The sequence below is a fragment of the Schistocerca americana genome, chromosome 1 (genome assembly GCF_021461395.2).
Source record: "Schistocerca americana isolate TAMUIC-IGC-003095 chromosome 1, iqSchAmer2.1, whole genome shotgun sequence".
NCBI classification, from domain to species: Eukaryota; Metazoa; Arthropoda; class Insecta; order Orthoptera; family Acrididae; genus Schistocerca; species Schistocerca americana.
Window position 1 is genome coordinate 1,014,531,071 of NC_060119.1, and position 24,296 is coordinate 1,014,555,366.

The following is a 24,296-nucleotide window of genomic DNA, read 5'->3' on the forward strand; positions in this document are numbered from 1 at the left end:
GGTTCGAATCCTGCCTCGGGGATGGATGTGTGTGATGTCTTTAGGTTAGTTAGGTTTAAGTAGTTCTAAGTTCTAGGGGACTGATGACCACAGCTGTTAAGTCCCATAGCGCTCAGAGCCATTTGAACCATTTGTTGTAATGTAACAAGACGTAGTAGTGAAACGTACCCTTGTGTTAAAGGGGACATGAATAAAGAAAATGATGAAACATCATATCTCCTCGTAAAAGAGTAGCCTCTAAGCAGTATGGATCCTAAAGATTAGATTAAACTCACGTTGACCCTATCTCTCCTTATCAGTTTATGTCAGGCAGGCCTCGAAGGCACTGTGTTTCTCTTTTCCTCGACTGAAAGACGCACATCTCGGCCACACCATGCTCAAAACGTTCGAGGAGTTCAGCAAGAACATCAAGTTCAAGGTGAAGCTTGTGAGCATCGACAACCTCGTCTTCAAGTTGCACTACCGCGTCACCTTCATCCTGCTGCTGGTGTGCACGATCCTGGTGACGAGCCGCCAGTACATCGGCGAGCACATCCGATGCATCAACGACAATGGTGTCCCCAACAACGTGATCGAGACGTTCTGCTTCTTCACGAGCACGTACACCGTTGTCCGCCACCTGGACCCCTCGGCCGTGCTGAGCGGTGGCGGCATGCTACCGGGGGTGGGGCCTTACGTGGAAGGAGAACCAGTTGTGAGACACGCCTACTACCAGTGGGTGCCGTTCGTTTTGTTCCTGCAGGCTCTCACCTTCTACATCCCGCACTGGATATGGCGCAACAAGGAGGGTGGTCGCCTCAAAGTGATCGTCAACATGTTCGAGTACGCCGCCCTCGTCAGCTCTGACGAAGACATCACTGTCAACAATGTACGTACCAGCCAGCGGTATATGTTCCGCAGCAGCGTGTTGTATCTGTCTTCTGTGGGTCGCGGTGCTAGGTAAGTCGTTTGACAAAGTTCTGGGTCGTGTTGTGAAATCCAGGTTGCACTGCCAATCAGTACAATGTTATCAGAATGAGATTTTCACTCTGCAGCGGAGTGTGCGCTGATATGAAACTTCCTGGCAGATTAAAACTGTGTGCCGGACCGAGACTCGAACTCGGGACCTTTGCCTTTCGCGGGCAAGTGCTCTACCAACTGAGCTACCCAAGCCCGACTCACGCCCGGTCCTCACAGCTTTACTTCTGCCAGTACCTCGTCTCCTACCTTCCAAACTTGAGAGGCTCTCCAGCGAACCTTGCAGAACTAGCACTCCTGGAAGAAAGGATTTGCGGAGACATGGCTTAGCCGCAGCCTGGGGGATGTTTCCAGAATGCGCTGATATGAAACTTCCTGGCATATTAAAACTGTATGCCAGACCGAGACTCGAACTCGGGACCTTTGCCTTCCGCGGGCAAGTGCTGCACCATCTGAGCTACCCAACACGACGCACGCCCCGTTCTCACAGCTTTATTACCCTCCAAACCTTACAGAAGCTCTCCTGCGGGCACTTGCCCGCGAAAGGCAAAGGTCCCGAGTCCGAATCTCGGTCGGGCACACAGTTTTAATCTGCCAGGAAGTTTCATATAAGCGCACACTCCGCTGCAGAGTGAAAATCTCATTCTGGAGTATAACGTTATGTTTTTAAGTGGTAGCAGATTAGCTGATATGGTGGATGTACTGTTTCTCTTAGATTAGCTGATTGGGTAGATGCAGTAGTTCTCGATATCCGAAAAGCATTTGCCTCAGTACCAAAACTAGGTCTACGCTTATTATTAAATTATGTTTTGGGGTATCAAGTGATATGTATGACTGGATTGATGATTTTTTGGGAGGAAGATACAGCAAGTCGTCTCGGATGGAGGGTCATCAAGAGATGTAGAAGTTACTTCAGGTGTGTCCCTTAATATTCATGCTGTTGTTAATCACCTTGACGACATTATTAATAGTAACCTCAGACTTGTCGCTAAAGATACAGTTATCTTTAATGAGGTACTCTCTGAAATATTTAGACCTTGATACGGTTTCGAAGTGGTGCAAAGATTGACAAGTAGCCAGAATGAGATTTTCACTCTGCAGCGGAGTATGCGCTGATATGAAACTTCCTGCCAGATTAAAACTGTGTGCAGAAGTAAAGCTGTGAGGACCGGGCGTGAGTCGGGCTTGGGTAGCTCAGTTGGTAGAGCACTTGCCCGCGAAAGGCAAAGGTTCCGAGTTCGAGTCTCGGTCCGGCACACAATTTTAATCTGCCAGGAAGTTTCACTGAGAAGTTGCTTCAAATGATCACAACTGTAAAATTGCGCATTTCATGAAACGAAAAACATAGTACCCTATGATCATAATACCAGTGAGTTACAGTTGGAATCTGTCAACTCACACAACATCTGAGTGTAACAAAAAATGGTTCAAATGGCTCTGAGCGCTATGGGACTTAACATCTGAGGTCATCAGTCCCCTAGAACTTAGAACTACTTAATCCTAACTAACCTAAGGACATCACACACATCCATGCCCGAGGCAGGATATGAACCTGCGACCGTAGCAGTCGCGCGGTTCCGGACTGAAGCCCCTAGAACCGCTTGGCCTCCGCGGCCGGCTGAGTGTAATACTTTGTGGGGGTATGAAATTGAATGATCACATACATTCAGTCGTGGATAAAGCAGGTGACAGACTTCGGTTTATTGCTAGAGTGCTGGACAAATGCAATCAGTCTACAAGCAGATTGCTGGAAAATCAGTCGTGCGTCCAATTCTAGAATATTGCTCAAGTGTGTGAGAAATGTACCAAATAGGACTAACGGGAGGTATTGAAAGTGCACAGAGAAGGACAGCACGAATGGTGACAGGTTTGTTTGATCCGTCAGAGAATGTCATAGATATGCTGAAGAAACTGAACTGGCAGACTTTCGATAATAGACGTAAAGTATCCCCAGAAAACATGCTTATAACGTTTCAAGAACTGGCTTTAAATAATGCCTAGGAATCTGCTACAACCCCCTACATATCGTTTGCGTAGGGGTAGTTATGACGCAGGGAGGCATTTAAACCACAGTTCTTCCCTCACACCTTACGCGAATGGAACGAGATAATGCGTAATAACTGACACAATGGGTGCCATGCACTTCACAGTACTTTGCAATGTATAGCTGTAAATGTAGACAAGCTAGAACATTTTCTTTCCTTTTAGGTCCCAAAGACATACTTTGGTGTATCAATAGTGTAGTAGGTGACAAAATCTCTGAAATATTCGAGGTTCGATTCTGTGTAGTAAGATCTTATTCACTTCAATTTTTGGCATTGCTTTGTGTGCTGAGAAAAGAAGTATCGCATCTAACTCGGATTTGTAGTTGATGTCTGAATACACCTATAAATAATGGCTCTACCGTTTGGTTCAAAGTTTGGAGCGAGGCAAGGTCTCTTTTTCGATCAGCATTCTAAATGGTTTGATGTGGCCTATTACTGTTTCTTACTCTGTGCCAGATTCTTCATGTCACAGAGCACACAAAATAACTTGGCCTACAGCTGCGGAGACAGTGCGCCAGGGGTGGAGACAACGGTGGTGGTGATTCTGTTGCGAGCGATTTTTTTTGTTTTTTGTTATGGTTTTAGGGCGCAAAACTGCTACGGTCTGTGACTTAGGAAAAGGCAGAAATGGGAACGAAACTCAAAAAATTGGAGAAACTAAAAATAGAAGGAAAGCTTAAAAAACCGCTATACAAGAGGGTCGTTGTCCCCAAAAAGAGCTTCAAATGACTGAAGTCATCTCACTGGCACTAATAAACTCGAGAACGCGATCGGCTGAGCGCGTGTCATCTGCTAAAATGGAAGATATATCAGATGACAGCTGTACACGGACGCGTAACGGAGTAAAATAGGGGCACTCAAGTAAAAGGTGTCTTACCGACCACAGCTGAGAGCAGTGGGGAGAGCAGTGGGGACAGAGTGGGGGAGGATCACCACTTAAAAGATGTCGATGGCTAAAAAGACAGTGCCCTATCTGGAGTCTAGTTAAAATTACCTCCTAGGTTGGACGGAAGTGTCTTGAATTTAAGACGTTCTTTTACTGCTTACAGACGCTAAATTATATAGTAAATATTTGTTAATGTCCACATATATATATATATATATATATATATATATATATATATATATATATATATATATATATATATATATTGGGTAACTCATGAAAAACGACACCTTATGGGTCAAAAATAGTATAATATGTAAATCTGTAGCGTAAATTCACGTAACTGATAGATCACTCTTTCAGATCAAATGCTCAGTTCACGGAATCAATATGGAATAAGAACATTCCTCATAACGTCTTGCCCGTCTCTCAGAAAGGTGTCCAGTGTATAGGAACGTAAATATTCAACAGTTTGTTCACTCCTTATGTCACTGATCAATTTTTTAAGATGTACTTGTTATTCACTACGTGACATAATGAGTGAACAAGCTGTTGAATATTTACGTTCCTATACACTGGACACCTTTCTGAGAGACGGGCAAGACGTTATGAGGAATGTTCTTACTCCATATTGATTCCGTGAACTGAGCATTTGATTTGAAAGAGAGATCTATCACTTGCGTGAATTTACGCTATAGATATACATATTACACAATTTTTGACCCATAAGGTGTAGTTTGACTTCATGAGTTACCCCAGTTATATCATGGGACATTATGAAAAGAAATTAAATGAAGTATGACAGATTTTGTTTATTTTTTCGTCACCAGTGACTGGCAGCATACACATTGGTAACAAAGATGTATTTAAGAGCTTCCGCAGTCCTATTGTATGCTTCTTCCAACCGAATTTATCACTGAGTTTTAATCTGAAACATTTAAACACTATTAACATCTTCTGTTTTGCATGTCCCCATTTTTAACGCATAGGTTGGACGGAAGTGTCTTGAATTTAATACGTTCCTTTACAGCTTACAGACGCTAAATTATATAGTAAATATTTGTTAATCTCCATCAAAACGAAACTTAAAAACGTAATGAATTAATATAGTGACTTATACAACAGTACTGCAAATCAAGAAACACGAGTGGAACTTAGGTAAAATCTTAAACCTGATGCATGTAAGAATATTACATAAAAAATATAAACAAAAATTACTGTTATGAAATTCGCGTAACAATAGAAAATCCAGGTAGAGAGATATGGTGTAAAGCCAACCCTAATAGCAACAGAATCAAATGACATGCGACAAAAGTATATGACCTAGGGAAAGAATAATTGTAATCAAACTAAAAAATAAATCCCTACGAAGTCAAAATATAAAAACACCAGTAACGATTCCGGAATTTGTGGAAAGTGATACTCTCAAGAATATTTAGTAAATTTGAAGACAAACTAAAGTTCTGTACATTTCTATACCCATATCCGTAAGAGTGTATCTGAATCTGTGCAGGGCAATGACTACCTGGAAGTTATCTGCGTTTATCAACTTAGAGAATGTATTCGGTACAGCAGGGTGTAGTAAGTTACATCTATATCTACATACATACTCTGCAAACTACTGTGAGGTGCATGGCGCAGGGTACTCATCGTGATACAACGTAATGCGGTTTCTTCCCGTTTCAGTCACGTATGGAGATCAGGAACAATTACGTCTTAAATGCTTCTGTGCGTGCTGTAATTAGTTCAATTTTATCTGCTTGGCCCTTGTGGGAGATATACACAGGGAGCCGGAGAACACTCTACGTTCTCCACTTATACTGGTTATTGAAATTCTGTAAGTAGCCTTTAGTGGGAAAATTTCTTTCACTCTTCAAAAACCAGCTATTTTTCATCTCCATACCCATCTTCCGATACACTAAGCAGATTCAGAAGGATGTAGGTTGCATTAGGTACTGGGAGATGAAGAAGCTTGCACAGGATAGAGTAGCATGGAGAGCTGCATCAAACCAGTCTCAGGACTGAAGACCACAACAACAACAACAACCCATCTTCCGTGAGTCAAACATTCGTGCCACTCTGCTTTATTATGTACAATATCCTCTATTTCTTATGGCCACCATACTCTCGAACAGTGTTTTAGGATGAGACGCAAGACGGATATGTAAGCAATTTCCTTTGCAGACTGACTAAATTTTCAAAGCATCCTGTCAACGAACCGAAATCTGTCACCTGCCTTACATACAACTGACCGTATGTGATAATTACATTTCATATCACCACAAATTGTTAAATCCAGGTATCTGAATGTGTGCTTATTCTAGGTGTGAATTATTGATATTGTAGTCATAGGATACCAGTTGTTTCGTTTTTAACGTTCCGTACTCCAGCCGGTAAAAACGGAACCCTTATCGGATAACTTAGTTGTCCATCTGGCTGTCCATCTGTTAAGATCTCTTTTTCCTAAAAGTGGGTAGAGGTATCAAGTCGAAATTTGTACCAAACGCTAAGGTCTACGGTCACTTGGCGGTGTGCAAAATTTACGCTTATAAAGCAATGTAATCAAACGATACGACAAATTATGTCACATATTTTGATATTCGTGAACTCACTCATCAAAACCTTTGGGGCACTTTAACCTAGGATCATTTGGCGAGAAGCAAGTTTTCACAGTACAAGTATAGGAAAAATACTCGATAACTGTTAACATCTAATCGTAGGCTGTCACATATTTTTTTGCTATTTATCACCCGTCTGTGTGTTAAGACACCTTTTTCACAGGTAATAACACGGGCTCCTCTCCCTTGGCGGTGTAAAAAGTTCAAGGTTGTAAGTCAATGCAAACAAGAGTCTCAGGCATTTATGTCACATATTCTGATACTCGCAAAGTTACTCATCCAAACCTATAGATGAACAGTTAACATACACATTTAAGTTTGTACGGAATTCTCAGCCCCCGAGTCCTCCTCGCACTTTCCAGGTTTTTTTAATATCCGTAATTTTACATTTCTGTACCTTTAAATGAAGTTACCATCTTTGTGCCTCTTTGAAATCCTATCTGAATAAACTTTTCTGCAACTTTTTAAGACAGTATTTCACTGTAGCTAATTGTATCACCTGTGAAAATTCTGAAGTTACCAGGTCAGTAACCTCATAAACAACAAGGGTTCCAACACACATCCATGGTATATACATCAAGTTACTTCGACTGCTGTTGATGAAACTACATCAAGGATAATATGCTGGATCCTGCCTACGAAGAATCCCTCAATCCAATCACAATTTTTTTGATACCTCACAAGAGAGTAATTTTGTTAATAATCGTTGGTTTGTTACCATGCCATATAGTTTTCAAAAGTCGAGACATACTAAATCATCTGATTGCCTTGAACTGCTTGATCTATGGATTTCAGGATGTCATGTGAGAAAAACATAAGTCGGATTTCGCATGATCGATGTTTCGAATATTCATGTTGGTTGGCACTTAGGCGGCCATTCTATTCGAAACACCATCTACTGTTTGAGCTCAGAATATGGTCTAGGATTCCGCAACAGATGGATGTTAGTGAGTTGAAAGGGTATTTTTTGTGAGTCACTTCTGCTACCTTTCCTATAGACGGGAGTGAGCTGTGTTTTCTTCCAATCACCAGGCACAGTTTTTTGTTCGAGGGGTCTATAGTTTATTATATTTGGAATGGGAGCTAACTCAGCTGCAAATTTTGTATAGAATCTGACCGGAATTGCATCAGGCTCTGAAGCCCTGTTCACCTTTGATTCCAGCTGTTTCTCAACGGCATTGACAGTAATATCTAGGTTATTCGGAGGCGAGAAAAATAAACCGGAGCAATACTTTCGAAGCTTCCTTGATAAAATAACATTTGAAAACGGAATTCAGAATTTTTGCGTTTCGTATGTTTCCCTCATTTCCGATCCAGCATCATCCATCATGGATAACCTTGGTGGTACCGACAGCCTTTAAGTATGACAAGAATTTCCTTGCGTTTCGTGAGACACCTTTCTATAAGATTCTGCTTTGTCAGTCATTGAATACTTAACACATCGTCATCTTGACATTGAGAATCACTCCATCTACTGCCCAATGCTTTGTTTTACGCCTCTTGTCTACGAGTCGTTATTTCTTTAGAAATTTCTTCACAATGTTCGTACATCTGGACAGTCCATCTCATCATGAATTGCTGTTCTACTGGGTACATTTCCGGCCAGTGCATGGTGGACTATTCTTTCGTACATGTGCCACATGTCTTCTACATGCTTCTGCCTGGTAAGCATTGACTAGTGATGTGAGAGGTCATATAAGATTGCTGCTGTGGTTTGTCAAGACCATTGTCAAGACCCCTGGTTAATAAACACCTATATTCTGAAGACTGTACGTTATATAACGCACTATGAAGGTGAGTAAGAGGATGAGAGAAACTCTTTAACGTACAGGTGAAAGTGACAGCTAAGACATAAAACGATGCAGAGTACAGTTTTTTCTGTTGGGTCAAATGAGGATGAAGAGCTTAAAACATGCAAGAACGAATTACTCCCACATTTCTCCCGCGTTGAAACATTTTGATATGCAGCTTATAACCATGATGTAAAAGTAAAGACAGAAAACAATCGGAGATTTTCGGGAAAAATAAGCCACAGCTACAAAATCTGCATGACTGTGGTATCAGCTTAATGTTCCCAAATGGAGATAATAAAGAAGCGTTTACAAAGTTGGTTGCTGACGTTCGATGTGCGGATAAGGCAAAATTCGAAGAAGACGCGAACGATAACGTGATAGTAGCGGTGCAAGAAGGAAATGATTGACGAAATGGTAATGAAAGATGGAGATTACGAAAGATGATGGAATTTGCGTCGTAATGACGTCTAGATTTTAAAGAACAATTCCTCACTACCTGACAGCAATTTTTGAATTTCATTTGATAAATTTTTCGAAAATATTTTCTCCTCAGAATGTATGCTGCATATACTCCTCATTTTGACTGTTCATCTGTTTACACTAAATAAATACAAACAGTAATAGCCTCTATAAATGCTAAATATGCAGAGGGCTCTTCGTTTCCGTTCGCAGTCGTAGCCCCGAGAACAATCACACCGATAAACAGGTCGTCACATATTGACTGTAGACACACCGATAACATTGTTGTGAGATACTAGTTACTCGTCCACATCCCTCTGTAAGTGCCCACTAAAATTAATGTGAGGCCATCACAGCTCACAAACGCTTGACTGCGTAACAGATCGTATTTCAAACAGGGAGCGAAATTATAAAAAGACTTATAAAAAAACTCTCCCCATAAGATTATTTAGTTAATGTTTCATTGTGGGCCAGTGTTGCTCTCATTTAGTTCAGTTTATGTGATGTAACACATTGCACACAAACTGGTGATGAATTGTTGGAAACAGTTTCAGTGGAATGCCAACCACAGAAGACCTAGGAATTATTGCCCAGAGAGACCTAAAATATAATGAATGCATAAAGTAGAAGATTCCAGGTAGATTCATTAGTAGCATATTAAGGAAATTTAATTCATCTACAAAAAAAATTGACTTACAAACCGCTACTTCGACCAGTTCTTCAGTACTGCATATCCATCTGGGACTCGGACGAAGAGCGCCCCGTTTCGTCACGGAATTGCGTGGTAAGCGTGAGAACGTTACGGAGATAATACTGCACCTGCCCTCCCGTCACCACTATCGGAAACACGCGCTAACGTTACAATAAACAAGTGCAGTGGCCACTAAGGAAACACGCGCTAACGTTACAGTAAACAAGTGCAGTGGCCACTAAGGGAAAAACAGAGAATTTTGATTCCAAGATATTTTTGTGTATAAAGTCGCTCAGCCTGTCCTCGTGAGATATCACAATAAAAACGCACGATAAGCCAACCGAAATACCGTTACTCATATAATATTTTGTTGACTAATACAAGAGCGGCGTTGTTTTTTACGGTGAGGTTTGCTATTGAACTTTCGAGAGCGTACGATCCAAGAAGAGTCGAGCAACACATTACTTCCTCCCACGTATGTCTCACTAAAAGACCACGACGTGAAAATCAGAGAAATTAGAGCTCATACGAACATTTAGCTAAAGTCGTACATAACCGCAGCCCTTCGAATGAATTACCTACAACGGATAAAATTAAAAAGTGGGTGACGAAAGATAAATATGATGATATTGCAAACACAAATTTTTCCCATAATCGACATAATGTATTGATAGATGACGATGAATAGATGTGATTTTAGGAAATATCCACAACAGAAATTTATCATTCAGTCAATGGGCAGTGCCAACCAAATGGAGGAACACGGTTTTGAAACGTAAAGCCTAATTTCAGCGTTAATGGTCTCAAAAATTTAGATTCGATATGTATCTTCATCAGCTCCGAAAAAGGATGAAATATTTTAGAGCGAATGTGAAAATATTGAACTGTGAATACCAAGGCACAGCTGTAGTTAGAAAGCAAAGACCAATCACATATCGATGATTACTAAGAGGAAAGCAGCAAGTGAATTACCTATAAATTTCAAAATTTTTAAGGTACAGAAATACTCCATAGAACCGAGAAATAACATCCCTATTAGTTGCTTCTCCAAACAATAATTAAGTAAGAGCCGGCCGCGGTGGTCTAGCGGTTCTAGGCGCGCAGTCCGGAACCGCGCGACTGCTACGGTCGCAGGTTCGAATCCTGCCTCGGGCATGGATGTGTGTGATGTCCTTAGGTTAGTTAGGTTTAAGTAGTTCTAAGTTCTAGGGGACTGATGACCATAGATGTCAAGTCCCATAGTGCTCAGAACCATTTTTGAATAATTAAGTAAACCATTAATGAATGGAAATGCGGAGAATGAGTAATTCGCCCACTTTTAAATCTCAGGTAGCTATAATGGTGCGTACAGTAAAGGTCTTCATTCCGAAGACTGGTTTGATGTTGCTCTTCACGCTGCTGTATCCCGTACAAGCCTTACCAATCTGAACGCGCTTACTGTACTTGCTTCTTGGTCTCCCTCAGCAATTTTAACCCCACCCCCCTCCCTCACACTTACCTCCAACATTAAATTGACGATTCCTTGACGTCTCAGAACGTGTCCTATCAAATGATCCCTGCTTTTAGTGACGTTATGCCACAAACTTCTTTTTTCTCCATTTCGGTTCAGTATCTCGTCAGATGATACAGTACTGCTAAGTGAATCGATCCGTGAGTTGAAAGGAATGTACCACAAAATGGACAACTAAGCACAGGAGGTTGGGCTAAAGGTGGATCCAGACAAAATGGAGTTCCTGCAATTAGGATGAAGACAAGAGCTGCAAGAATTTCTTGAGACAGATGGCATGAGGTTCAACAGAGTTCATCAGTTCAAATACTTGGGATCTTGGCCGGCCGCTTTGACCGAGCAGTTCTATGCACTTCAGTCTGGAACCGCGCGACCGCTACGGTCGTAGGTTCGAATCCTGCCTCGGACGTGGATGTGTGTGATGTCCTTAGGTTAGTTAGGTTTAAATAGTTCTGGGTTCTAGGGGACTGATGACCTCAGATGTTAAGTCCCATAGTGCTCAGAGCCATTTGAACCATTTGAACTTGGGATCTTGGGTGACCAGCAACAACAACAACAAATGGATATCAAGGAGAAAAGGTGGGAATGAAATGCATATGTTCCCTGAGGGAGACGCTCAGCTTAAAATCTGTATCAGCAGATACTAAGATGAGAATCTATTACACTGTGACATGACCAGCAGTCATGTACGGTTCGGAAATCTGGAGCGTAACAAAACGTGAAATGGATAAACTATTAATATTGGAAAGGAAAGTAATGAGGCAGATATGGGGACCGATCTTAGATCAAGGAGAATGAAACAGGAGGAGATGTGAGAAAACGTACCTCTTGATGCAACAACCAGCAATACTACGGAAGCTGAAGAGCAAAAAAATCCGGAAGGCAGGCCATATAGCCCGTATGCCAGAAGAAAGACAGGCGAAGAAACATTTGAGGGGAAACCAAACACCAGACTCCCTGTAGGACGACCAAGGCAGCGCTGGATGGACGACGTAGTGAAGGACCTGCCAGTTCTGGAGATTGAAGACACCTGGAGGAACCGAGCACAAAACAGAAAGAAATGGAGGCAGATTGTGGAAGCAGCACGTGCTATGCAGAGCCTGTGACTGCTAAATATTAGTTTCTGTTCTATCTCATCTCGTCATTAGTTAATTAGTATAGCAGTATAATTCTATAACAGCACATTTCAAAAGCCCTTCTAGTCTAAACTATTTGTGGTCCACGTTTCACATCCGTTCAAGGATGATTCAAAATGATTCAAATGGCTCTAAGCACTATGGGACTTAACATCTGAGGCCATCAATCCCCTAGACTTAGAAACTACTAAAACCTATTTAACCTAAGGACATCACACACATCCATGCCCGAAGCAGAATTCGAACCTGCGACCGTAGCAGCAGCGTGGTTCCGGACTGAAGTGCCTAGCACCGCTTGGCCACAACGGCCGGCCGTTCAGGGATGCATTCCAGAGAAGTACCTCTAACGAAAACTCCTTTTGACTTGGGCTTTTTAGCAGAAGTACTATTCTCGCCATTGCCAGTCTACATTGAATATCCTCTCTACTTCGACCATCATATATGATAATTTGTGGCCCAAATACGAAAAATAATTTTCTATTTACACTGTCTCGTTTCCTAATCTAGTTCCTTCAACATCGCCTAATTTAATTGTACTACATTCCATTACCCTTGTTCTGCTTTTTTTAATGTTCGCCTTAAATCTTCCTTTAAAAACATTGTCCATTCCGTTCAACTGCACTTCCCAATTCTTTGCTGTCGCTGGCAGAATTACGAGTACAATATCGTCGCAAACTTCAAAGTTTTTATCTCTTTTTCCTGAATTCTAATTCCTTCTCCATATATTTCTTTGGGCTCTTACTGCTTGCTCATTTTACAGACTGAGTAACGTCGTGGATAGGCTACAACCCTGTCTCACTCCCTTCTCAACTACTGTTTTTCTTTCATGTCCGTCTTTTACAACTGCCGTATGATTTCTACACAAGTTGTATACAAGCTTTCGCTCCGAGTATTTTACCGTTGCTACCTTCAGAATTTGAAACAGTGCATTCTAGCTAACATTGTCAAAATTTGTAGGTGAACAATAGCGCTTTTAATATAAAAATTTTCTGTTTGTGATACTACGATATATTGTAAAAAGAACTGTCACTGAATAAAACGGATCAGAGACCCAGACGAGGGCCACTACATCTGCGAAGGAAACATTGGTTTCATTCAGTCACAGTTATTTTTACAATCTGGCGCGACACTATATACAGGATACTTACGTTAACTGATTCTCGTCATGGAAGCACACGGGATTATATAAGGTGCTTTATTAATTCTAAGATGTTCGTATTTTATAATTAAGGTTGTTTGTGATCTGTACGTAATTTAAGAAACTGAAAACTGTCTATCACTCAACCACGATATTATTGCACACAGCCGTTATCGAAAATATGCGGTGACGTTACTGTTAACAAGTACAGTGGGGACTAAGGAAAACAAATCACACTGTCAAGTCTTTCAGGTCAGCTGTGCGTATACTATCAGCCACGATTATGCTCTGGCTCATGAGAAGCCACCGAAGCGCCCTACGCCCAGGTGAACAATATTGTGGTCCACTATGACTTCTTGCCTTACATTTTTGAATGGACTATTTGTATCATGATAGGTATTGAGTCATTTCAATAATTAACGGTAAAACAATTGTGTAGAACCATCTTTGGATGTTCCTAAATATTTCTTTCCTTGGCCTTTACAGTAAGAGAAATACACTGTTCTCCATTCCTATACTTGTTATCATCTACAAAAGGGACAGTATGCACAGTTTTTGATAATGCAAGTGGTAATTGTTTATGTGTATTAGAAATAACGAACGATTCAGTGGAACCATTTAATATACCAATTATTTAAAATTAAGAGTATTTACGGCTATTTCTTCGATATGGAACTGATACACAGTGTCTCATGTTATTCAACTGAGACGAAAATCATGAAGCTACTGTGTCTATTATTCCATAATATTTTAGCTTATTCAAGAGAATATAATTTTTCACACATTCAAAATCCTTAGCTAATTAACGAAATATTTCCAATGGTAATAATTTCTGATTAACTGACTTCGTTATGTTATCTCTTCTCCTTGATGATACGTGGCTACGCATCCCGGTAATAAACATATGGCCCTCAGTGTTTTGTACATTTGCGTGTATGGTGATGTGTCTGTTAGTACCTCTTACATGAAAATATGTTTAAGATTATTCTCAATTATTCCATAGCCACGAAGACCTTTCTACTTTCATTCTGTGGAAGCGACACTAGTATACTCCTTTTTTCTGGATGTGTATTACGTCTTCTTGTATTTTCGACATGTTCTACGTCCTTGAGGACCTCCTCACTACGTATCTGTGGAACAAAAAATATGTTGTCGGCTTGTAATGAAAACTTCATATCTCATAAGGTGAGATACGAGGCTTTATACCTGATAACTCAATAAAAGTATTTATTTTATGTATTTTTTTAGATGTAAGGTTTTCATTCTAAGCCTATGATACCTAATCTTATCGCAAGAGGAATACGAACTCTTCAGTTAACAGCTGTTTGAAATCTAAATGATTTGCACGTAGATTTTTTAAAAAAAATTTTAAGTGTTTATTATTTCTGCTCTACATGGTCTTCTGGGAATTGCTGGCACAAATGAGATTGCTTGTTGTCTTATCTTCCTTTTAGTAAACTGATTTGACAACACCGTATATAATGGCGTTTTGGGAAATTGCCACTGTAAAAAGTAGACAATGAGAAGGACACAGAGAGTGTAGATGAATAGCTGACAGCTTATTCCATAAAATTAAGGCGCGCAGCAGCATAAATTCAGCTTCTTCTTCTAATATTTTGGCTGAATTTCGTCCAGCCATGTTCAGAGTGATCCGAGGTGACTACCGCTGGGTGGATCCTCGGGTGAAAAAGGACGGAGCAAGTGCTGGAGCGTTAGTCACCTCGGCTCATTCTGAACATGGCTGGACGGTGTTCAGCCGAAATATTAGAAGAAAAAGCTGAATTTATGCGGTTGCAAGCCCGAAATTTTATGGAACAATCTTTACTCCGCGAAAACATGACGATGCACAGCTGACAGCTTATATGTTATTAACGTCTCACAGCAGGCTACACAATTTTTTCTACATTGGACTCAAATATAACATTTCCATCTACAAACTTTATTTTTTTTTATTTAGATATTGAGCAATGCAGCACATGGAGAAGGTTGATTCGTGTCTTAAAGACTGTAGCTTGGTGTGGGTTTTGACAAGGGCTGTTCTGTATTAAACTGCCTGGAAGATTTCAAATGTTCGCTGGACTGGGACTCAACCCGAAATGTTGCCTTCCGTGGCCTATGCTCTTACACCCTAAGTTATCTAGATATGACTCAAGACACACCTTAACAGCTTTACTTCTTCCAGACCCTCTCTCCTGCTACACAAACGTCATAAACGTCCCCCTGTATCCCTCGCAGGACCAACACTCCTGAAGGAAACGATATTGCGAACAAATGGCATTGCCAGTGCCTACGGCATTGTTCCCACAAGTAAAACTGTGATATAAATAAAGCAGAGAATGCAGTTAGTGAGTCGTGCCCGGATAGCTCGCTCGATAAGAGCACTATCCGTCAGTGTCATGGTCCCGGGTTCGAATCCCAGTCCGGCATACAATTTAAATCCGTCAGGAAATTCTCCAAAACACCGCACCTTCCAATGCAAAGTGAGTGATAAATTCATTTTTGTCTCCTTGCAGAAGAAGATACCGTCCCGAAAGGCACGGGAAGAGAACATAGCTGTGGTGAGGAAGGCGTTCCTGGAGCGTCTGCACCTGAACCGGCCGTGGGCGATGTGGATGGTGTTCTGCGAAGTGCTCAACGCGGTCAACTTGGTGGCGCAGTTCGCACTCACCAACGCCTTCCTGGGTGGGCAGTTCTTCTCGCTCGGGCCTAAGGTCGTCGAGACCAGTGGCGATGACGCTGACATCCTAGACATCGTATTTCCCAAGGTACGCTCTAGACATAGCGCCCCTTCAGCGTAAAGCAACTAACAGCAGAGTGGATGATTGTCACTGATAGTTATAAACACGCTGATGAGCCAAAACGTCACATGTATCGAACCATAAAAAACATATATATATATATATATATATATATATATATATATATATATATATATATATACAGGGTGATTCATGAAGATGTGCAAATATATTAATATGTTATTCGACAAGTAAAACTAAAGAAAAAAGTTCATATAAACATAGGTCCGCATATGTTTAGCTACGGAATTATGGCTAATAAAAGATTTTGCCTGAAATTTAGGAACATCGCTAATATGAAGCCATCGCAAAACTGTAAGAGGTGTAAGTAAAGCACGATTTCCATTTATTTTATTGTTATTGGTCTGATGGATCAAATAAAACATGTCCCAGACGTGTATCTGCAGTAGTTTTCCAGAACTGATTATGAACGCTAGGTAGAGAACCTGTCTCCCGTAACATTCGAAATACTTCACTAATGGTTCGTGCATTCGGAATCCTCCTAGTTGGATAACGTACGCGATATTCGCAAACTGCTGCCATAAATAAACGCCATATCGGCGTATTCCTCTGTCGTAAATTTAAAAGGCATCCCAATTTCATAAATGATCTACAAACTACAACAGTTACTATGCGGTTTCACTTAAATAAACTGTTGTTGTTACACTGTGTGATCAAAAGTATTCGGACGCTCCCAAAAACATACGTTTTTCATATTATGTGCATAATGCTGCCACCTACTGCCAGATACTACATATAAGCGACCTCAGTAGTCATTAGACAACGTGAGAGAGCAGAATGGGGAGCTCCGCGGAACTCACGGACTTTGAACGTGGTCGGGTGATTTGGTGGTCACTTGTGTCATACGTCTGTACGCGGCATTTCCACACTCCTAAGGATCTCTAGGTCCACTGTTTCCGATGTGATAGTGAAGTGGAAAAGTGAAGGGACTCATACTGCACAAAAGCGTACAGGCCGACTTCGTCTGTTGACTGACAGAGACCGCCGGCAGTTGAAGAGAGTCGTAATGTGTAATAGGCAGACATCTACCCAGACTATCACACAGGATTTCCAAACTGCATTAGGATCCACTACAAGTACTATGACAGTTTGGCGGGAGGTTAGAAAACTTGTATTTCATGCTCGAGCGGCTGCTCCTAAGACCCACATCACGCCGGTAAATAAACGACACCTCGCTTGGTTTAAGGAGCGTAAACATTGGACTATTGAACAGTAAAAAAACGTTGTGTGGAGTGACGAATCATGGTACACAATGTGGCGATCCGATATCGAATGCCCTGTGAATGCCATCTGCCAGCATGTTTAGTGCCAACAGTAAAATTCGGAGGCGGTGATGTTATGTTTTGGTGGTGTTTTTCATGGAGGGGGTTTGCACCTCTTGTTGTTTTGCTTGGCACTGTCACAGAACAGGCCTACATTGATGTTTTAAGCACCTTCTTGCTTCCAACTGTTGAAGAGCAATTAGGGGATGGCGATTGCATCTATCAATACGATCGAGCACTACCTGCTCATGATGCACGGCCTGTGGAGGCGTGGTCACACGACAATAACATCCCTGTAATGGACTGGCCTGCACAGAGTCCTGACCTGAATCCTATAGAACACCTTTGGGATGTTTTGGAACGCCGACTTCGTGCCAGGCTTCACCGACTGTCATCGGTACGTCTCCTCAGTGCAGTAATCCGTGAAGAATGGGCTGCCATTCCCCAAGAAACGTTCCAGGACCTGATTGAACGTGTGCCTGCTAGAGTGGAAGCTGTCATGAAGGCTAAGGGTGGGCCAACACCATATTGATTTCCAGCTTTACCGATGGAGGGCGCCACGAACTTGTAAGTCATTTTCAGCCAGGTGTCCGGATACTTCTGACCAAATAGTGTATGTTCTTTCACTGAACAATATACACTCCTGGAAATGGAAAAAAGAACACATTGACACCGGTGTGTCAGACCCACCGTACTTGCTCCGGACACTGCGAGAGGGCTGTACAAGCAATGATTACACGCACGGCACAGCGGACACACCAGGAACCGCGGTGTTGGCCGTCGAATGGCGCTAGCTGCGCAGCATTTGTGCACCGCCGCCGTCAGTGTCAGCCAGTTTGCCGTGGCATACGGAGCTCCATCGCAGTCTTTAACACTGGTAGCATGCCGCGACGGCGTGGACGTGAACCGTATGTGCAGTTGACGGACTTTGAGCGAGGGCGTATAGTGGGCATGCGGGAGGCCGGGTGGACGTACCGCCGAATTGCTCAACACGTGGGGCGTGAGGTCTCCACAGTACACCGATGTTGTCGCCAGTGGTCGGCGGAAGGTGCACGTGCCCGTCGACCTGGGACCGGACCGCAGCGACGCACGGATGCACGCCAAGACCGTAGGATCCTACGCAGTGCCGTAGGGGACCGCACCGCCACTTCCCAGCAAATTAGGGACACTGTTGCTCCTGGGGTATCGGCGAGGACCATTCGCAACCGTCTCCATGAAGCTGGGCTACGGTCCCGCACACCGTTAGGCCGTCTTCCGCTCACGCCCCAACATCGTGCAGCCCGCCTCCAGTGGTGTCGCGACAGGCGTGAATGGAGGGACGAATGGAGACGTGTCGTCTTCAGCGATGAGAGTCGCATCTGCCTTGGTGCCAATGATGGTCGTATGCGTGTTTGGCGCCGTGCAGGTGAGCGCCACAATCAGGACTGCATACGACCGAGGCACACAGGGCCAACACCCAGCATCATGGTGTGGGGAGCGATCTCCTACACTGGCCGTACACCACTGGTGATCGTCGAGGGGACACTGAATAGTGCACGGTACATCCAAACCGTCATCGAACCCATCGTTCTACCATTCCTAGACCGGCAAGGGAACTTGCTGTTCCAACAGGACAATGCACGTCCGCATGTATCCCGTGCCACCCAACGTGCTCTAGAAGGTGTAAGTCAACTACCCTGGCCAGCAAGATCTCCGGATCTGTCCCCCATTGAGCATGTTTGGGACTGGATGAAGCGTCGTCTCACACGGTCTGCACGTCCAGCACGAACTCTGGTCCAACTGAGGCGCCAGGTGGAAATGGCATGGCAAGCCGTTCGACAGGACTACATCCAGCATCTCTACGATCGTCTCCATGGGAGAATAGCAGCCTGCATTGCTGCGAAAGGTGGATATACACTGTACTAGTGCCGACATTGTGCATGCTCTGTTGCCTGTGTCTATGTGCCTGTGGTTCTGTCAGTGTGATCATGTGATGTATCTGACCCCAGGAATGTGTCAATAAAGTTTCCCCTTCCTGGGACAATGAATTCACGGTGTTCTTATTTCAATTTCCAGGAGTGTAGAAAACTAACTCGTTTCAAGGTTAGCCTAACCAAAATTGTTCCCTTTTTTATTTGTGAACGTATCATTGATAAGATTGTTCTAAATTAATTATTCAACAAACCTACATCTGACTGCGTCTGTGAACTTGTTTCTTGCACTCCTCCATTTTGCCAGAAATGCATCATGTATTTGACTCAGCGATCAAGTTTAAGAGAATAATGCCGTTTGCGCAATGGCATTAAGATGGTACTGGAGAATTAACTTTTGACCCTGATGTTTACTTAATAAAATTATATCTTGACTTGAATAATGCTAGTTGCGCAATGGCATAAAATTAGTTATTTGAAATAACTTTGCTCTGATAATGTTTGTTATACCAAAATCGATTTCAAACTATGAACTGCGCATATATATATTGCATAGAGGCCTCATTTTCTTTACGTTCTTTCATTGGTGGGTAACTTTACTTTACTACTCATTTTCATATTCAATACAAGCAAGGGATGTGGATTATGATTCAGGCTGTTAGATTTAAACACAATATTGATCTTAATATATATATTGTTAAAATTTTAAGTCATACACAAAACCCACTATTTCCAACATTTTTGTAGCACGGATAACTGTTACAAAAAATTTTACAAAATGCTTACCGTGTCTAACCTTGGGCATACAAATCCTAGCTCTGAACATTATCTAACAAAAACCATTTTGAAATCATTATATATCTTCTCTCATTTACGTGCTGAAGTTTGGCAACTACCGACTTTATTTTCTGGAGCTACCCTGATCAGACCTTAGCACATACCTTTCAACGTGTCCGTATACTTTTGACCAAATAGTGTATGTTCTTTCACTGAACAGTATAGAAAACTAACTCGTTTCAAGGTTAGGAAACGACTGAAATAACTCACAAGCGGTTGCCAACAGTGACATAAAAGGTTCTACAATCTTAATGGAAAGTAAACAAAAGACCAATAACAACAAAATACACCCCTGGAAATTGAAATAAGAACACCGTGAATTCATTGTCCCAGGAAGGGGAAACTTTATTGACACATTCCTGGGGTCAGATACATCACATGATCACACTGACAGAACCACAGGCACATAGACACAGGCAACAGAGCATGCACAATGTCGGCACTAGTACAGTGTATATCCACCTTTCGCAGCAATGCAGGCTGCTATTCTCCCATGGAGACGATCGTAGAGATGCTGGATGTAGTCCTGTCGAACGGCTTGCCATGCCATTTCCACCTGGCGCCTCAGCAGTTGGACCAGCGTTCGTGCTGGACGTGCAGACCGCGTGAGACGACGTTTCATCCAGTCCCAAACATGCTCAATGGGGGACAGATCCGGAGATCTTGCTGGCCAGGGTAGTTGACTTACACCTTCTAGAGCACGTTGGGTGGCACGGGATACATGCGGACGTGCATTGTCCTGTTGGAACAGCAAGTTCCCTTGCCGGTCTAGGAATGGTAGAACGATGGGTTCGATGACGGTTTGGATGTACCGTGCACTATTCAGTGTCCCCTCGACGATCACCAGTGGTGTACGGCCAGTGTAGGAGATCGCTCCCCACACCATGATGCCGGGTGTTGGCCCTGTGTGCCTCGGTCGTATGCAGTCCTGATTGTGGCGCTCACCTGCACGGCGCCAAACACGCATACGACCATCATTGGCACCAAGGCAGATGCGACTCTCATCGCTGAAGACGACACGTCTCCATTCGTCCCTCCATTCACGCCTGTCGCGACACCACTGGAGGCGGGCTGCACGATGTTGGGGCGTGAGCGGAAGACGGCCTAACGGTGTGCGGGACCGTAGCCCAGCTTCATGGAGACGGTTGCGAATGGTCCTCGCCGATACCCCAGGAGCAACAGTGTCCCTAATTTGCTGGGAAGTGGCGGTGCGGTCCCCTACGGCACTGCGTAGGATCCTACGGTCTTGGCGTGCATCCGTGCGTCGCTGCGGTCCGGTCCCAGGTCGACGGGCACGTGCACCTTCCGCCGACCACTGGCGACAACATCGATGTACTGTGGAGACCTCACGCCCCACGTGTTGAGCAATTCGGCGGTACGTCCACCCGGCCTCCCGCATGCCCACTATACGCCCTCGCTCACAGTCCGTCAACTGCACATACGGTTCACGTCCACGCTGTCGCGGCATGCTACCAGTGTTAAAGACTGCGATGGAGCTCCGTATGCCACGGCAAACTGGCTGACACTGACGGCGGCGGTGCACAAATGCTGCGCAGCTAGCGCCATTCGACGGCCAACACCGCGGTTCCTGGTGTGTCCGCTGTGCCGTGCGTGTGATCATTGCTTGTACAGCCCTCTCGCAGTGTCCGGAGCAAGTATGGTGGGTCTGACACACCTGTGTCAATGTGTTCTTTTTTCCATTTCCAATAGTGTAAATGGAACTCGTGCTTCACTTTAAGCTGGTAGTTTTGCGATGGCTTCATATTTGCGAAGTTGTTGAATTACAGGCAAAATATTTTACTAGCCATAATTCCGTAACCAAACCATTGCGGACCTATGTTTATATGAACTTTTTTCTTTAGTTTTACTTGTAGAATAACATATTAAAATATTTGCATATCTTCGTGAATCACTCTGTACATACACAACATTTGTGGACATATGCGCACAATCAAAAACTCGTACAATTTCATATACATCTCCAAATCTAGTTTCCCGATTCATTTCACTGAGGATGAGAGCACTTAGTGACTCGCAACAAACTTCGCACTTAATTTTTTCTCCTACACTGTCCACAAAATGACGAAAGGAGAAAAGTTCATCGTTTGCTAAATTTGACCTGTACATGCAGTAATAAGGCAGCATCAGGCATGACGTTTTAAATGATTACTTCTTTATCAGAATGTTTTGCCCACAGGATGCATTATACAACTGAATTTACTTGCAAAGTCAAGTACTTGTACGACGCATAGTTCTGGAGATATCATAAACGCTGACACGCGTGAGAAACTAGGTTTTCTGAAGACGGTGCTCAGACCACCCAGACTATGTTAATCCATTCTTTGGTAATGAGAGCACTTAGGGACTTCCAACAAATGTAATTTCAATCTTTTTCTAAATGTTCTCGCTTATATGTTTCATGCAAAATATTTAACGTATTATCTCAATTGAAATCATGAATTTCAAGCTGCCACATATAGGCAACGGCCTTGCCGCAGTGGATACAACGGTTCCCGTCAGATCACCGAAGTTAAGCGCTGTCGGGCGGGGCCGGCACTTGGATGGGTGACCATCCAGGCTGTCGTGCCTTGTTGCCATTTTTCGGAATGAACTCAGCCTCGTGATGCCAATTGAGGAGCTGCTCGACCAAATAGTAGTGGCTCCGGTCAAAGAAAGCCATCATAACGACCGGGAGAGTGGTGTGCTGATCACACGCCCCTCCTGTCCGCATCCTCGTTGAGGATGACACGGCGGTCGGATGGTCCCGGTGGGCCACAAGTGGCCTGATGACGGAGAGCTATGTCACATATAGATGGTCGATTCTCTAAAGAATCGGTGGTTTACTGGTTATAATCTAAGCTGGCCTTGTTATTATTTCCAGCACATCTCCATTCCGTGCCCTATCTTCTCATTTAATTTGTAACATTCTTCTGTGGAAACAGATTTTTAATAACCCCAATTTATTTTTTTCTTGTTTTTCTTTAGTCCATATTGCACTTTCCTGCAGTGCTTCTGATGCAGACATTCAGAACATCTTGCTCAGTCCCAAATCAGTATTTCATACCATTAAAACTCTTGTTCAAGAACACATTCTCCTGATACATTCTGCTTCCGATACCCTTCCTGTTTTATTCATCCTCCGCAATCTTTTTCTCACATGTTTTTCTTTCTTTTCTTCTGTTACTATCCAATTTTGATGGAAGGCTATTTGTTGTTCTCCTTTCTACAGTTTCCCATGCCAGCTGTCTATCAGTATACTGGCTTCATTTATAAACATAAAGTACACGGCGCCAAGTGACTGCTGAGTCGCCAACTGTTCCACTCTATTCCAGAGACACATAGGGTTGCTCATTGCAATCAGTACTTGCTTGTGTTGGGTAGAGGCAAAAATGGGAGCTTGAGTCCTGAAACGAGTAGCTCTGGATAACAATACTTATATTTGTTTATTACATGCTAAATGTTATAACCATCAACTTCAAAACTGGTAACTCTATTTCATAAAATGGATAATGTTAAAACAGCTTGGAATTTTAGATTTTATAAACCTGAAAAGTGCCTTAAATATGGGAAAGTCCGTGAAGGATCTGGGCATTCTACAGATGAGTCTTTTACCAAAACACTTATTTCGCATTCACATTTTTTTTTCTTCACCGATTCACAACCAAATTGTCAACTTCCAATCTAACGGTGACTTAGGGCTAAGCTACAAGTTAGTCTGTCACTACAAATAACATTTAGGAAAGTATCACTATGACATTGTAGCACTAATTTTCCTGCCTACACTGTCTCCTCGACGTAGCACAGCACACTAAAGTGCCTGAAAAGGCATTTTGGAGTAGTTTCGTCAACGTGGGGTCGGACAGAATCTTTCTCCGCTATAGTCGTAGATAAACTTGTGACATACCACAGTATGTAACTTTCTAAAGTGTGTACCACACGCAGTGAAAATACTGATAACAGTTGAAAACTGGCTCAACTGGATACATACGAGTAAGCGACATTAAACGATCATCACCAGCTTATCATGCTGCTACTACTACGTCAGCCTGCAGCAGAGGAAATTTTTTGTCGAAGCAGAGATACTCTGTGTTAGCGACTACTTGAAGCAGGTAAGCCTCTGGGCTAGAGACACACGTGCCTTACTTTATTTTCTTCTGGAAAGTTGGTCAGGCATTGATGTGAACATCCGTTGCCGGAAAGTCAGACATACTTGTTTCCTGAACGAGAGACGGAAGACT

The 24,296-nt window shown here is 42.9% G+C and overlaps 1 protein-coding gene across 2 annotated transcripts in view; it reads left to right on the forward strand.

Moving 5' to 3' along the window:
• The window catches only part of LOC124548874 (innexin inx7), a 170,427-nt gene that overhangs the window by 130,881 nt on the left and 15,250 nt on the right, over positions 1–24,296 (forward strand). The window contains exons 1-2 of one of the 2 annotated variants that reach the window (XM_047125200.1): positions 322–868; positions 15,744–15,995. In XM_047125200.1, coding sequence (XP_046981156.1) covers positions 374–868; positions 15,744–15,995 — 747 coding nt within the window. In that variant the 5' untranslated portion in view covers positions 322–373. Of the gene's footprint in view, positions 1–321; positions 869–15,743; positions 15,996–24,296 lie in introns of those variants that run through there. The other variant, XM_047125201.1, reaches the window with a different exon arrangement.